At 44.8% G+C, this 13,370-nt stretch overlaps 1 protein-coding gene across 3 annotated transcripts in view; it reads left to right on the top strand.

The window, feature by feature from the left end:
* CCDC178 (coiled-coil domain containing 178) overlaps nucleotides 1-13,370 on the top strand; it is a 483,231-nt gene that overhangs the window by 116,673 nt on the left and 353,188 nt on the right. For 2 of the 3 annotated variants that reach the window (XM_033935245.1, XM_033935246.1), the window contains one exon: nucleotides 10,777-10,938. The exons of the other annotated variant lie outside the window; for it this stretch is intronic. In XM_033935245.1, coding sequence (XP_033791136.1) covers nucleotides 10,777-10,938 — 162 coding nt within the window. The remainder of the gene's footprint in view (nucleotides 1-10,776; nucleotides 10,939-13,370) is intronic. 3 annotated transcript variants of the gene reach the window in all.

Raw genomic sequence — 13,370 nt, forward strand, 5'->3', positions numbered from 1 at the left:
AGAATGGTGTGATCTAAATCCAAATCCAAAATCCAGTAACAGGCATACTGTGAAGTAATGCAGGACACTACAAATGTCACCCAGGACCTGAAGAACAATTCTGCTATATCATAATAGCAGTATCATCCACAAGTCACTTAACAAGGGCCTACATAGAAAAACACAGCACCAAACACTACAGTGCGTACTAGAACATCAGTTAACCTATTGAAAAAACTAAAGAAGCCAGATTACTACAGATCCATCCTGCACAATTAATGCTAACAAAAAACCATGCTGTTTCATGTGTGCAAAACAAAAAGAAAATACTGCAGAACCAATGTGCCAAGGTATAAAAGTCTTATCTTTATTAAAGAAGATGCAGTATAGCTTTTCAAACAAATGGTCCTCTTGTGTGAGTATGTGCAGAACACAGATAGACCCTCAAACAGTATAGAATAATTAACCACAAATTAAAAATAGAAATACAGAGAAAAATAATAAATTGAATCCACAATGCAACACCAGAGAAAGAGAAAAAGTGATATCCCATTGTACTGTGCAAAATATAAGACAGTAGATGTAAATTTCAAAAACTGACATATTACAACAACTGCATTAAAAGTTAACACATGTTATGTATTTCTTCCTCCCTCTCATACACCCCATGTTCAACATCTCTCTCTCTCTCCCCCTCTCCCTTCCTTGCAACCTTGATCAAACATATCTCTTCTCCCTTCCCTCATGCAGCATTCTTTCCCTTTCTCTGCATGTCCCACATCTCTGCCTCTCTCCCACTATCCACCATCTCTCTCCTCCTCTTTTTGTGCCCTAGGCCAAACATCTCTCCCTTCCACTAAAATTTTTAACATTTCTCCTTCTCTCCCCATGCACCCCTGTTCCCCAGCATTTCTCCCTCTCTTGCCCCTCTCTTTCCAGTCTGTCTCCCTCTCCTCTACCACATATGTAACATTTTCCCTTTCTCACCCCTCTCTACCCCTTTGCAGTACATAGAACCATAGGAAATGACGGCAGAAAAGGGCCACGGCCCATCAAGTCTGCCCACTCTAATGACCCACCCCCCTAACTTCTTCCCCCAAGAGATCCCATGTGTCTATCCCATTTTCTCTTAAAACCTGGCATGCTGCTGGCCTCAATTACCTGCAGTGGAAGATCATTCCAATGATTAACCACCCTTTCGGTGAAGAAATACTTCCTGGTGTCGCCATGAAATTTCCCGCCCCTGATTTCCCGCCCCATATCTCTCCCTTCCTCCCCTTCACCCCATGTTCTACAATCCTTCTTCTCTTGTCCTTTCAACATACTGCAGAATCTTTCCTTCCTATCCCTTCCCCACCACACTTACAGCTAACTTTCTCTCTTGATGGCTCCTGTATATCCCTCTCATCACTCTCCGACTTCAATGGGTCAGAGTCAGCAGCAGCAGTCACTACAGGCTTCCTGCCGCTAACCTGGAAGCCTCTCCACTAACGTATCCTGCCTCAGTAGAAATAGGAAGTTGTAAATAGTGGCAGAGGAGAGGCTTTTGAGCTACTGGCAGGCAGCCTGTAGCAATCACTGCTGCTGACTCTGACCCATTGAAGCCATCCAGCAGAGAATAAAGAAAGGGAGGCACAAGGACCTATCCTGCTTCCCCAATGCCTTTGTGGAAGGGGGGAGGGTGTGTGGGCCTGCTCATTGCTACACCCCTGCCCCCCTTCCTGTGCCATCCATCCATCATCCCTCCCTTCTCTGCCTGCTAACCGTCCATGTGTCCCCTCCCCTGCCATTCATCTCTGCTGCCTACCCCCCTCCATGGTCTGATGCCAACCAGACCCTTCCCCATGCCCTACTTTTTAATGTCCCCAGTGGTCTAGTGGCTTCTTTGGGAGCAGGAAAGAGCTCAACTCTTTCCTGCCGCTGCTAGAGCTGGTCTGAAGATTCTCAAAATGGCTGCCAAGATTTCATGGGGCAGCCTTATGAGACTTTGCAGGCTCCTGGTGGTGGCAATAGTTCACTTGTGGTCTGCTATCCTATCTGTTAAGGGGCTAGTGGGGGGTAGGCAGAACCAAGTGCTTGTCCCATTCCCATTTCACACAGTCAAACCTCCAACCAACTCCTAGACCCATTCTTGTACATATTCAAAGCACCTGTCCATCCCTGATGCCTTCCCTAGACCTTTTGAGGATTTTCCTGGTGGTGTTGCAGAGATCAGGTAAAATTACCAGTTGATCTTTCTCCATTGAATGTCCAGATTCAAAGTGGAACCTCTGATCCCTGGTAATCATCTTGTGGTACTAATGTTGTTAAATAAAGGCATATGCTCTTTATTTGGAACCTTGACTTTTAGTGGAGTACTGTGACACAACAGCTAGGCATCAGGGATACCATTTTGAGCTTGGGTACTTGACAGAGCAGGAGTGGCACATGAATATGTGGGGGTAGCCAAAAAAGCAAACAGGATGCTAGGAATTATTTTAAAAAAGGGATGGTTAACAAGACTAAGAAAGTTATAATGCCCTTTTATTGCTGCATTGCTGCATCTGGAGTATTGTGTTCAATTCTGGTCTCCATATCTAAAGAAAGATATAGCGGTGCTAGAAAAGGTTCAAAGAAGAGCAACCAAGATGATAAAGGGGATGGAACTCCTCTCATATGAGAAAAGACTAAAAAGGTTAGGGCTCTTCAGCTTGGAAAAGTGATGGCTGAGGGGAGATATGATTGAAGTCTACAAAATTCTGAGTGGAGTAGAATGGGTACAAGTGGATCGATTTTTCACTCCATCAAAATTTACAAAGACCAGGGGACACTCAATGAAGTTACAGGGAACTACTTTTACAACCAATAGGAGGAAATTTTTTTCACTCAAAGAATAGTTAAGCTCTGGAACGCATTTCCAGAGGTTGTGGTGAGAGCAGATAGCATAGATGGTTTTAAGAAAGGTTTGGACAATTTCCTGGAAGAAAAGTCCATAGTCTGTTATTGAGAAAGACTGTTTGCCCTGGATCTGTAGCATGGAATGTTGCTACTCTTTGGGTTTTGGCCAGGTACTAGGGACCTGGATTGATCACCATGAGAACAGGCTGCTGGACTTGATGGACCATTGGTCTGACTCACTAAGGCTATTCTTAATGTTCCTGCTGTTTACTAGAACAGTGTTTTTCAACCGCTGTTCCGCGGCACACTAGTGTGCCGCGAGATGTTGCCTGGTGTGCCGCAGGGCCGCCATCAGGGCAGTACTACCAGTCCTGCATTCAGGGGCCCGGAGCTGACAGGGGGCCCGAGGCAGGGGCGCCAGTAGCTCGCCAAGGCAAAGTGAGTCGATCACCCAGGACTCACTTTGTCTTGGCAATCTAATCTATCGAGCCGATAAGTCTTCTTCTCCCCGACGTCAATTCTGCAGTCGGAGAGGAAGTTCGGGCCAGCCAATCGCTGCCTGGCTGGGCGGAACTTCCTCTCCGATTGCAGAATTGACGTCAGGGAGAGCATGTGTCGGCGTCGGCTTTGGGGCCTGTTATCCATTGGTGGGTCCTGTTCCCCGATTGCAGCGGCAGTGGCTTGGGGAACGGCAGGGAGAAAGAAAGAAAGGGGGCAGGCAGGGAAACAGAAGGAAAGAAGAGAAACAGAAAAAAAGAAAGAAAGGTCAGGGAGAGAGGAAGAAAAAGTTGGGGGAGGGAATGAGGTGTGGAGGAGAGAAAGCATACAGGCTGATAGAAGGGAAGAAAGATTGGATGCAAAGTCAGAAGAAGAAAGTGCAACCAGAAATCACCAGACAAGGTAGGAAAAATGATTTTATTTTAAATTTAGCAAAGTGGAGGCAGTATTACCACAGTTTTTCAAAGGAATTTGCCCAAATAACTTAATAGTTAACTGGGTAAATTCCCAGAGATGAAAACTTCCCTTCACTTACTATGCACAGTTCTGAATTTATATCTGCTGTCTATATTTTACAATATGGTCACCTTTTACTAAACCGCAATAGTGGTTTTTAGCGCAGGGAGCCTATGAGCGTCAAGAGCAGCGCTGGGCATTCAGCGCAGCTCCCTGCGCTAAAAACTGCTATTGTGGTTAATAAAAAGGATGGAGGGTATATTTGTCTATTTTTGTATGCTATAAAAACCAAATGCAGAGAGAGACTGAGAGCTGTTGACGAAGAGCTACGTGTGTGTCTTTCTTCGATTCCAGCCAGAATATCAGCTTTGTGTTCAGCCAAACAGGCCCAGGTTTCGCACTGAATAAAGTATTTTATAATTTTTCACTATTCTGTTTACTTAATATTTCATAATAAAGTAATTATAAAATACTTTATTTGTGTTTATTTGATTCCTATTCAAGAGAATTACTTTATATATAGTCAATATAGGCAGAGTTAAATTTTTTAACATTTTCTAATGGTGGTGTGCCTCGTGATTTTTTTCATGAAACAAGTGTGCCTTTGCCCAAAAAAAGGTTGAAAAACACTGTACTAGAACACCAGGAAAATCCCTATTAAAGTCTGGGGAACAGGGCTTTGATTATGTCCATAGGAAGTGTTCAGAGGTTGTGATTGTATTGGTATGTCAAGGAGAGGGAAGTCTGTTAGTTCCTGAACCTACCCCTTCAAACTGCTTTGAGGCAGGTGCAAAAGCTAGTGCCAAACTACCTTTTGATCTTTGCATCAGTGGAAATTAGATATGCAAATAGCAGCTTTATAGAATCACTATTTGTATATACATGTGCCATTTATATGGGTAGAAAGCATTAAGCAATTTGGAAATAAATGCTACTTTTTGAGGAAGCACCAAGGGAAGCTGGTGTACCAACTTGGGAAATACACCTTCTGCCCTTGCTAGCCCATGAGTGCCCCTCTATCTCCTTATTCTTGAAATGGTGGCACATGGTTAACACAGAAACATGACGGCAGATAAAGGCCAAATGGCTTATCTAGTCGGCCCATCCACAGTAACCATTATCTCTTTCTCTCTCTGAGAGATCCCACGTGCCTATCCCAGGCCCTCTTGAATTCAGACAAAGTCTCTGTTTCCACCACTTTTTCCGGGAGACTGTTCCACGCATCTATCACACTTTCCGTAAAAAAGTATTTCCTCAGATTACTCCAGAGCCTCTTAACTTGCCTGCCTAGGCTCCAAAACAAGACTGGCTGGAAACTCAGTCAGGAATCAGGATTCCTAAGTCTGAACAGCAAGGGCACTACCAATGCAATAGAATTTTAGAAGTAGCAGCCTATAAACTCTTATCACAGATCCAGTACCTCCAGTCCTTTTTACCATTTTGTTTCCATGTTATATAATGTTTGCATTTTGTGACATAAGAGGCCCCAATCCCACCTATCACTGTGCTTATTAGCTCATTTATTGCACTGTAAGAGTGTTGCATATAGAGTTTGTATATGCTAGTGTTCTTCATTGCAAGACACAGGCAGTGGCGTACCTAGGGTATGTGGCACCCGGGGCCCATCATTTTTTGACACCCCCCCCCCCCCATCTATATGAAAAATATGATTTTTAGTACCAATCTACATATCGCACCACAAGAGTGTACCTAGGAAAAGGCTGCATCTTAAACACTGCAGTGAGCACTAGAACACCAACACATACATTGTAAAACTAAACAAGCCAGATCCCGCACAGTCAATTGGTCATGTAGTCAATGCCAACTGAAAACTATGTCTTTTTCAGAACACACAGAACAGAGATACACCCTCGCCCAAAATGGAATAATCACAAACTAAAAATAGAAATATGTAGACAAAAGTTAAACTGATCCGCCAAGAAACCAGACCCTGGATACAATGCAACACCACAAAAAACAGTAACACATGTCCTCTAATACAGTGCAAAATATAAAGACAGTAGATGTAAATTTGAAAAAACTGATACATAACAATCACCACTTTATAAATTAACAAATAAAAATAAAACAAATAATGAGAAATAAAAAAATACCATTTTATTGGACTAATCCCCGTAAGCTCGGTCCCCATCCCCGCAAACCACCTGATTCCATCCACACAAGCCCTGAATTGTTTATATTAAAGTATAAAAAGAAACAATATTCTGTACAATTGTCAATTTATAAATCAGCGTCTTCTCCCCACTCTCTTCCCCATTTCCCTTCAGCATCCTCAGCCCACTCTCTCTCCACTTTCCTTCAGCGCACGCACATAAATCAAGCAAGTAATTTTATATCATTTTCATTCTATTCATTCATAGAAATTAAAGTCTAGATAATGCCAGTCACATAACAAAACATGATTTTACAAAAATAATTCCCTGCAGTCAAGCCTGCAAGGATTACTAGATGTCTTTCAGCAGTTCCCCTCCCTCCCTCCCCCTTACCTTTGTGGCCAAGTCAAAATGATCTACCAACAATAAAATTTTAAAAACACAAAGCACGCTGTACGCAGAGAAAATGTTAATTATCATTTATATTCCGCGGGGTTTCAAAGAGGTCAAGGCAGATAACTTTATGCAATGTCACCTCAGTAACAACTATACAAAAATAGACAAATATTCCCCCTCCCTTTTTACTAAACTGCGATAGCGGTTTTTAGCGTAGGGAGCTGCGCTGAATGCCCCACTCTGCTCTCGACGCTCATAGGCTCCCTGCGCTAAAAAACTCTATTGCGGTTTAGTAAAAGGGGGGCCATAGTGCAAATATAGACAGCAGATATAAATTTTCAAAACGGACACCTTTTGATCACTAAGTTGAAAATAAAATCATTTTTCCTACTTTTTTGTCTGGTGATTTCATGAGTCTCTGGTCCTTCTTCTGGTCCTTCTTCTTTCTCTCTCCCCCTGGCTCCCTCTTTATTTCTGCCTTTCTTTCTCTCTCCTCCTGGCCCCCCTCTTTCTTTCTGCCTTTCTTTCTCTCCCCTTGGCCCCCCTCTTTCTTTCTGCCTTTCTTTCTCTCCCCTTTGTCCCCCTCTTTCTTTCTGCCTTTCTTTCTCTCTCCCCCTGGCCCTCCTCTTTCTTTCTGCCTTTCTTTCTCTCCCCCTTGACCCCCTCTTTATTTCTGCCTTTCTTTCTCTCCCCTTGGTCCCCCTCTTTCTTTCTGCCTTTCTTTCTCTCTCCCCCTGCCCCCTCTTTATTTCTGCCTTTCTTTCTCTCTCCCCCTGGCCCCCCCTCTTTATTTTTTCCTTTCTTTCTCTCTCCCCCTAGCTCGCACAAAGCCATCGTGCCGATTTCTCCACTTCCACGATTCTTTCCCTACCCTCACCCCCAAGCCAGCAGCCGATTTCTCCCTGCTCCTTCCCCGATGTCCTGAACTTCATCGGGCAGCAGCAGCATTCACAATTCACTGCTGTTGCCCGCTTCAGGCCTTCCTCTCTGTCGGGTCCTGTCTTCATGAAAACTGGAAGTAGGCAGGACCCGGCAGAGAACAAGGCCTGAAGCCGGCAACAACAGCGAATTGTAAACGCTGCTGCTGCCCGAAGAAGGTAATGGAGCACCGAGGCAGTCCCGCTTCTCCCCCCTCCCAGCCGAACCCCCGCTGACCCTCCTATCCCCCCCCCCCGTGACCTTTCCGACCTTCCAGCGAGAGCAGCAAACCTCCTTCGCGGCTTTCTCCTCCCTCTGCCGCGTTACTGATGACGTCATCAGTGATGCGGCAGAGGGAGGATAAAGCCGACGCTACTGGAGGGAGGTTTGCTGCTTTCGCTGGGAGGGTCAGAAAGGTTCACTTGGGGGGGGGGGAGAGATAGGATGGTCAGCGGGGTTTCGGCTGGGAGGGGGGAGAAGCGGTCTGCCTTGGTGCTCCAAGGCCTGGCGCCATTATCTTTTTCGATAATGGCGCCGATGCTGCTTTCGCTGGGAGGGTAGGAGCGCGATAGGGACCGGGCCAGCTGTGCACCCCCCCCCCTAAGGCGGCACCCGGGATGGACCTCCCCCTCGCCCCCCTTGGTACGCTACTGCCCTGGGGAAACAGCCTGCAACAAGATCGCGCGATGCCAGAGATCTTTGCCTGCTTCGGCTGTTTCCTCCGCCGCGGTCCCGCCCCTCCTCTGACATCAGAGGAGGGGCAGGACCGTGGCGAGGAAACAGTCGAAGCAGGCAAAGATCTCTGGCATCGCGATCTTGCTGCAGGCTGTTTCCAGACGCGACACCCGGCGCAGGGGGGAGCAACTGGACCGGACCGGGAGCACCCCCTCAGGGCTTGGTACCCCGGGGCGGACCGCCCCTCCCGCCCCCCCCCTTGGGACGCCACTGGACACAGGGGGCAATGGCGATTTCTGGAGATCTCTGGGCAGGCCTCATCATCATTTGGGATTTTTTTTCTGCTACAATTGTTTCTCTATCCAAGTTTCCCACAGAAAGGGGAAATTAGATGGGGAGGAAAAGCTGCATGCTTGAAGAACAAGGCGTTTCTCAATAGACAAAGAGAGAGAATTCATTTGGAATTGTCCACTTCCATGAGGATATCCCCAATGAAATGTTTGAAAGTGGGCTGGTGGGGAGGAATGTCATTGGCACTAACTGGTCAGTGTTGTCTCGTCCCCATATGCAGGGCTGGATAAAGGCCGAATTCTGAGGCCACCATCTAAAAGGGATTTTGAATGAAATGTACCTATGCAGATTGGCCCTACTGCTTTACACTGGTGCCAATATTGCATAAGTTCTGCTCCCCCTCATGTTAAAACCTGGCTATGTTTCTAGTTAACTGATGCTCTAACACAGCCCAACAGTGGTGCCCCTTGGCCCTTCTGTTGCTTAACTGTCAAAATATTAGGACTCAGTAAGTGCAGAGAAATAGAAATATTCATAAAAGTGGTCACAGGGATGAAGCAGGAAACTACAGGCCAGTGAGCCTCACTTCAGTTGTTGGAAAAATAATGGAAGTGTTGCTGAAAGAAAGGATAGTGTACTTCCTTGAATCTAATGGGTTACAGGATCCGAGGCAACATGGCTTTACAAAAGGTAAATCGTGCCAAACGAACCTGATTTAATTTTTTTGATTGGGCGACCAGAGAGCTGGATCGAGGACATATGCTAGATGTAATTTACTTAGATTTCAGCAAAGCCTTTGATACAGTTCCTCATAGGAGGCTGTTGAACAAACTTGAAGGGCTGAAGTTAGGACCCAAAGTGGTGAACTGGGTTAGAAACTGGCTGTTGGACAGATGCCAGAGGGTGGTGGTTAATGGAAGTCGCTCGGAGGAAGGAAAGGTGAGTAGTGGAGTCCCTCAGGGTTCGGTGCTGGGGCCAATCCTGTTCAATATGTTTGTGAGTGACATTGCTGAAGGGTTAGAAGGAAAAGTGTGCCTTTTTGCGGATGATACCAAGATTTGTAACAGAGTAGACACCAAAGAGGGAGTGGAAAATATGAAAAAGGATCTGCAAAAGTTAGAGGAATGGTCTAATGCCTGGCAACTAAAATTCAATGCAGAGTAATGCATTTGGGGATTAATAATTGGAAGGAACCGTATATGCTAGGAGGACAGAAGCTGATATGAACGGACGGGGAGAGGGACCTTGGGGTGATAGTGTCTGAAGATCTAAAGGCGAAAAAACAGTGTGACAAGGCAGTGGCTGCTGCCAGAAGGATGCTGGGCTGTATAAAGAGAGGCGTAGCCAGTAGAAGGAAGAAGGTGTTGATGCCCCTGTACAGGCCATTGGTAAGGCCCCACTTGGAGAATTGTGTTCAGTTTTGGAGACCGTATCTGGCAAAGGACGTAAGAAGACTTGTGGTCCAGAGGAGGGTGACGAAAATGATAGGAGGCTTGCACCAGAAGACGTATGAGGAGACTGGAAGCCCTGAATATGTATACCCTAGAGGAAAGGAGAGACAGGGGAGATATGATTCAGACGTTCAAATACTTGAAGGGTATTAATGTAGAACATAATCTTTTCCAGAGAAAGGAAAATGGTAAAACCAGAGGATATAATTTGAGGTTGAGGGTAGTAGATTCAAAGGCAATGTTAGGAAATTCTACTTTACAGAGAGGGTGGTGGATGCCTAGAATGCGCTCCCGAGAGAGGTGGTGGAGAGTAAAACTGTGACTGAGTTCAAAGAAGTGTGGGATGAACACAGAAGATCTAGAATCAGAAAATAATATTAAAAATTGAACTAAGGCCAGTACTGGGCAGACTTGCACGGTCTGTCTGTATATGGCCATTTGGTGGAGGATGGGCTGGGGAAGGCTTCAATGGCTGGGAGGGTGTAGATGGGCTGGAGTAGGTTTTAACGGAGATTTCAGCAGTAGGAACCCAAGCACAGTACCGGATAGAGCTTTGGATTCTTGCCCAGAAATAGCTAAGAAGAAAAAATTATAAATTGAATCAGGTTGGGCAGACTGGATGAACATTCGGGTCTTTATCTGCCGTCATCTACTATGTTACTATGCTACTAAAACAAAACATCATATATAATGATTAGAAAGACACTGACATTCATCTTGGATAATGGGTGTGGCAGACGGCAGTGAAAAAATTAAAGGCATACTTGTAGGGGAAAAAAGCTTGAGAGTGTAGTTTATACTGTATGCTGCTTTGTGCTGTTGCTGAAAGTTTTTATGAGGTTGTTTTCTACCGTTTTCTCTCAAAATACTGTTCTCCACAGGAGGAGCCCTCCACTAGCTGGTAACATTGCCAATATTGCAGTTTTTTGTAGGTTAATTCAGTCTTGCCCATATGGGATTATTTTTGGTGGTTCTTCTTTAGCTCATTTGGACCTAAAGTGGCCCCAGTTTAAAAATTGTTAAAGCCCACTGGAATATTCTATAATTGTTATTCACCATTGATTTCTAGAAGTTGAACAAATACGATTGTCTTTACTTTTTCTTGTTGTTTTTAAAAATAGGATAGAATTGCCACACTGATTATTGAGCTAGATGAAAGGAAAGAAGCATGTAAGAGCCTAAAGCGTGAACTGACAGAGAAGTTAGAAGCCATTGAAGAGCCTATTGGTGAACTTGAAGTGCAAGTCAAGCAATTAAAAATTGTGCAAAATGAAAAGAAAAAGGTAATTCTTTTTTAGTTAAATTACAAGGGAATTAAAGATCTTTATTGTTTATACTGGATTCTTGCTTCATTCTTTAGTAGGGATATGCATTCATTTGAAACATTTCCTATGTCATTTAAAAAATACAGTGATAAAGAAAACACCTGAATGCACAACTGATGTGTTTCATACTGACACGCTGCCAATAATTTAAGGTGCTTTTAGACCAGAGTGGTCAATCATTAGTAGGCCATTACATTTTTTTTTGTTTTGTCTTGTGCTCTTTTTACTGCAATTGTGTTGGTTTTTTTTCCTCTTCTTGTTCATTATGTAAGCGACAACATTGGTTTGCATGACTCCTGATGCAGGCACTTTGCTGAAACACTGCCATATTGAAGGCTCCTTTTACAAAGGTGCATTAGGGCCTTAATGCGCGGAATAGCGCGTGCGCTAGCTGCTACCGTCTCCTTTTAAGCAGGCGGTAGATTTTCAGCTAACACGCGCTGTAGCACGCGCTAATCTTCTGCATGCGCTAAAACCAGTAGTGCACCTTCGTAAAAGGAGCTCTGAGTCTGATCTAGAGAATGACATGAAACAAATTTTTCCCTGTGGGAACTCATTTTCCTGTCACATCCTGGCAAGTTCTTTTATCCCAGGACAAGCAGGCAGGTATGGGTGACGTCATCCGACGGAGCCCGAATGTGGACGCCTCACAAGCAGACTTGCTTGAAGAAACTCGAAGTTTCAAGTCGCCTGCACCGCGCATGCGCGAATGTCTTCCCGCCCAGCACAGGGCACGTCTCCTCAGTTCTTAGTTTTCCGCGGAGCCGAGAAGTCCATCTTTGACTCTCTGCATTCAACTTAGTTCACTTTTTGCCTTCTCTCAACCGCTGTTGGTGTCTTTTTATTCACGAATCGCTGTTTTATTTTATTTCTTTTCATTAAAAAAAAAAAAATTGTCTTCTGTTTGTTTTCTGGGACGGGACGCTCGGCCGCAGCCCGTGAGCTTCGACTTTGCGGTGCTATTTTTCTGCCTATTGTAGCGGAGCCGGTACCTGTGACTTCAGTATTACCGGTCTCTGCTCATTCAAATGCAACCTCGACGTGCTTCCTTAAGGTAGGAAGTCCTGCTGGAACACTCTTCATAATGCAGAAAACAAAATTAGTACAAAAACAGTTCGTGGTGCAAAATCAAGTACCTTTATTATGTACTGGAATGCTGGAGTCTATTTTCACACGTAGTCCTGACTCCACAATTATAAGGATATTCCCCAAACAAAAAATATAGCTGAGTCCAAACAGTAAGGCTCAGCTACCACCTTAATGCAGGTAAGTAAAGTCATAACATAGTCCAAAAAAAACCTTGTCCTCAGATAGTCCAAATAAACATCCAAAAAGTGCTGCTGCTTTAAACTCCAATAGTCTTTCAGCCTTATAGCTAGTACTGTTAGCAGTGCTGGAACCAAGCCCTGAAGTTCAGCTGGCTTCTTCCCAATCAGCTTCCCTGAACTGATGTGGGGGAGGGGAGTAAGTGAATCCACTATTAAACTTTTCTGTAAAACAGAATGCCACGAATGGCCCCACTAACCCTCCTTATATGGAAAGTGGATTCTCCCCAAACTACTCACTTCCCTCAGTTAATTATAACAGCCAGAAAGAAAACTAAATAAACTTCTGATCTTCTGGTATTTAAAGTTTAGAACAGAACAAAAACGTTTTTTTTTTTCTTTCTGCTTTAAATCAGCATAGCAGTATCACACTCATTCCACTCACAGGGTAACTTGCTTTAAGCAACACACAGAGCAATTATTACTGCTACCTTGTAACCTAAGCAGACCTGCCACTTAACTTAGATCCATGGAAGAATCTTCAGGCAGTCCCTCAGTATGGGTCCAGTCCATGGACTCTGGAACTGTTTGCTGGCTGGTCACAGAGTCAGCGTCATCTCCCCTCATCTCGATGTCCTGTGTCTCGAGAGCAATATCAGGTGAGTACTCTCCTGAAGCAGGTCCAGGAGAAACTAACTTTTTCCTCCTGAGAACCTCCTCTAAATGGCACAAACGAGCACGCCCCGTTCTTAGAGAAGGAGGAGCTATCTGCACTGCAGGCTTAGCTCTTCCTGGTTTCTTGATTATTCCCTTCAGCTGGGGACTAGCAGAGAGAGCAGGCTGTCTTAGAGGCTGTTCTAGGCTATTCCCCAGAGTACCCTCTACTCCCTGAAGGTTATTTGTTTCTACATTAAAGGGCCAGTCAGTACTTTCTTTTCTACTGCTACTCACCCTATCTATTTGAAGAGCCTTTTGTAACCTAGGGCTAGCTTTAGTCCTAACAAGGCTAGGCACGAATCTAGCTTTAGGGCTAGGATCGTGACACTATGTCCTGGCCTGCTACAGGCTTTAAGAGGTGTAGCAAGTGTCAGCGCGCAATCTCTCTCACGGACCCTCACAGACGCT

The sequence above is a fragment of the Geotrypetes seraphini genome, chromosome 2, assembly GCF_902459505.1.
Source record: "Geotrypetes seraphini chromosome 2, aGeoSer1.1, whole genome shotgun sequence".
Classification (NCBI taxonomy): domain Eukaryota; kingdom Metazoa; phylum Chordata; class Amphibia; order Gymnophiona; family Dermophiidae; genus Geotrypetes; species Geotrypetes seraphini.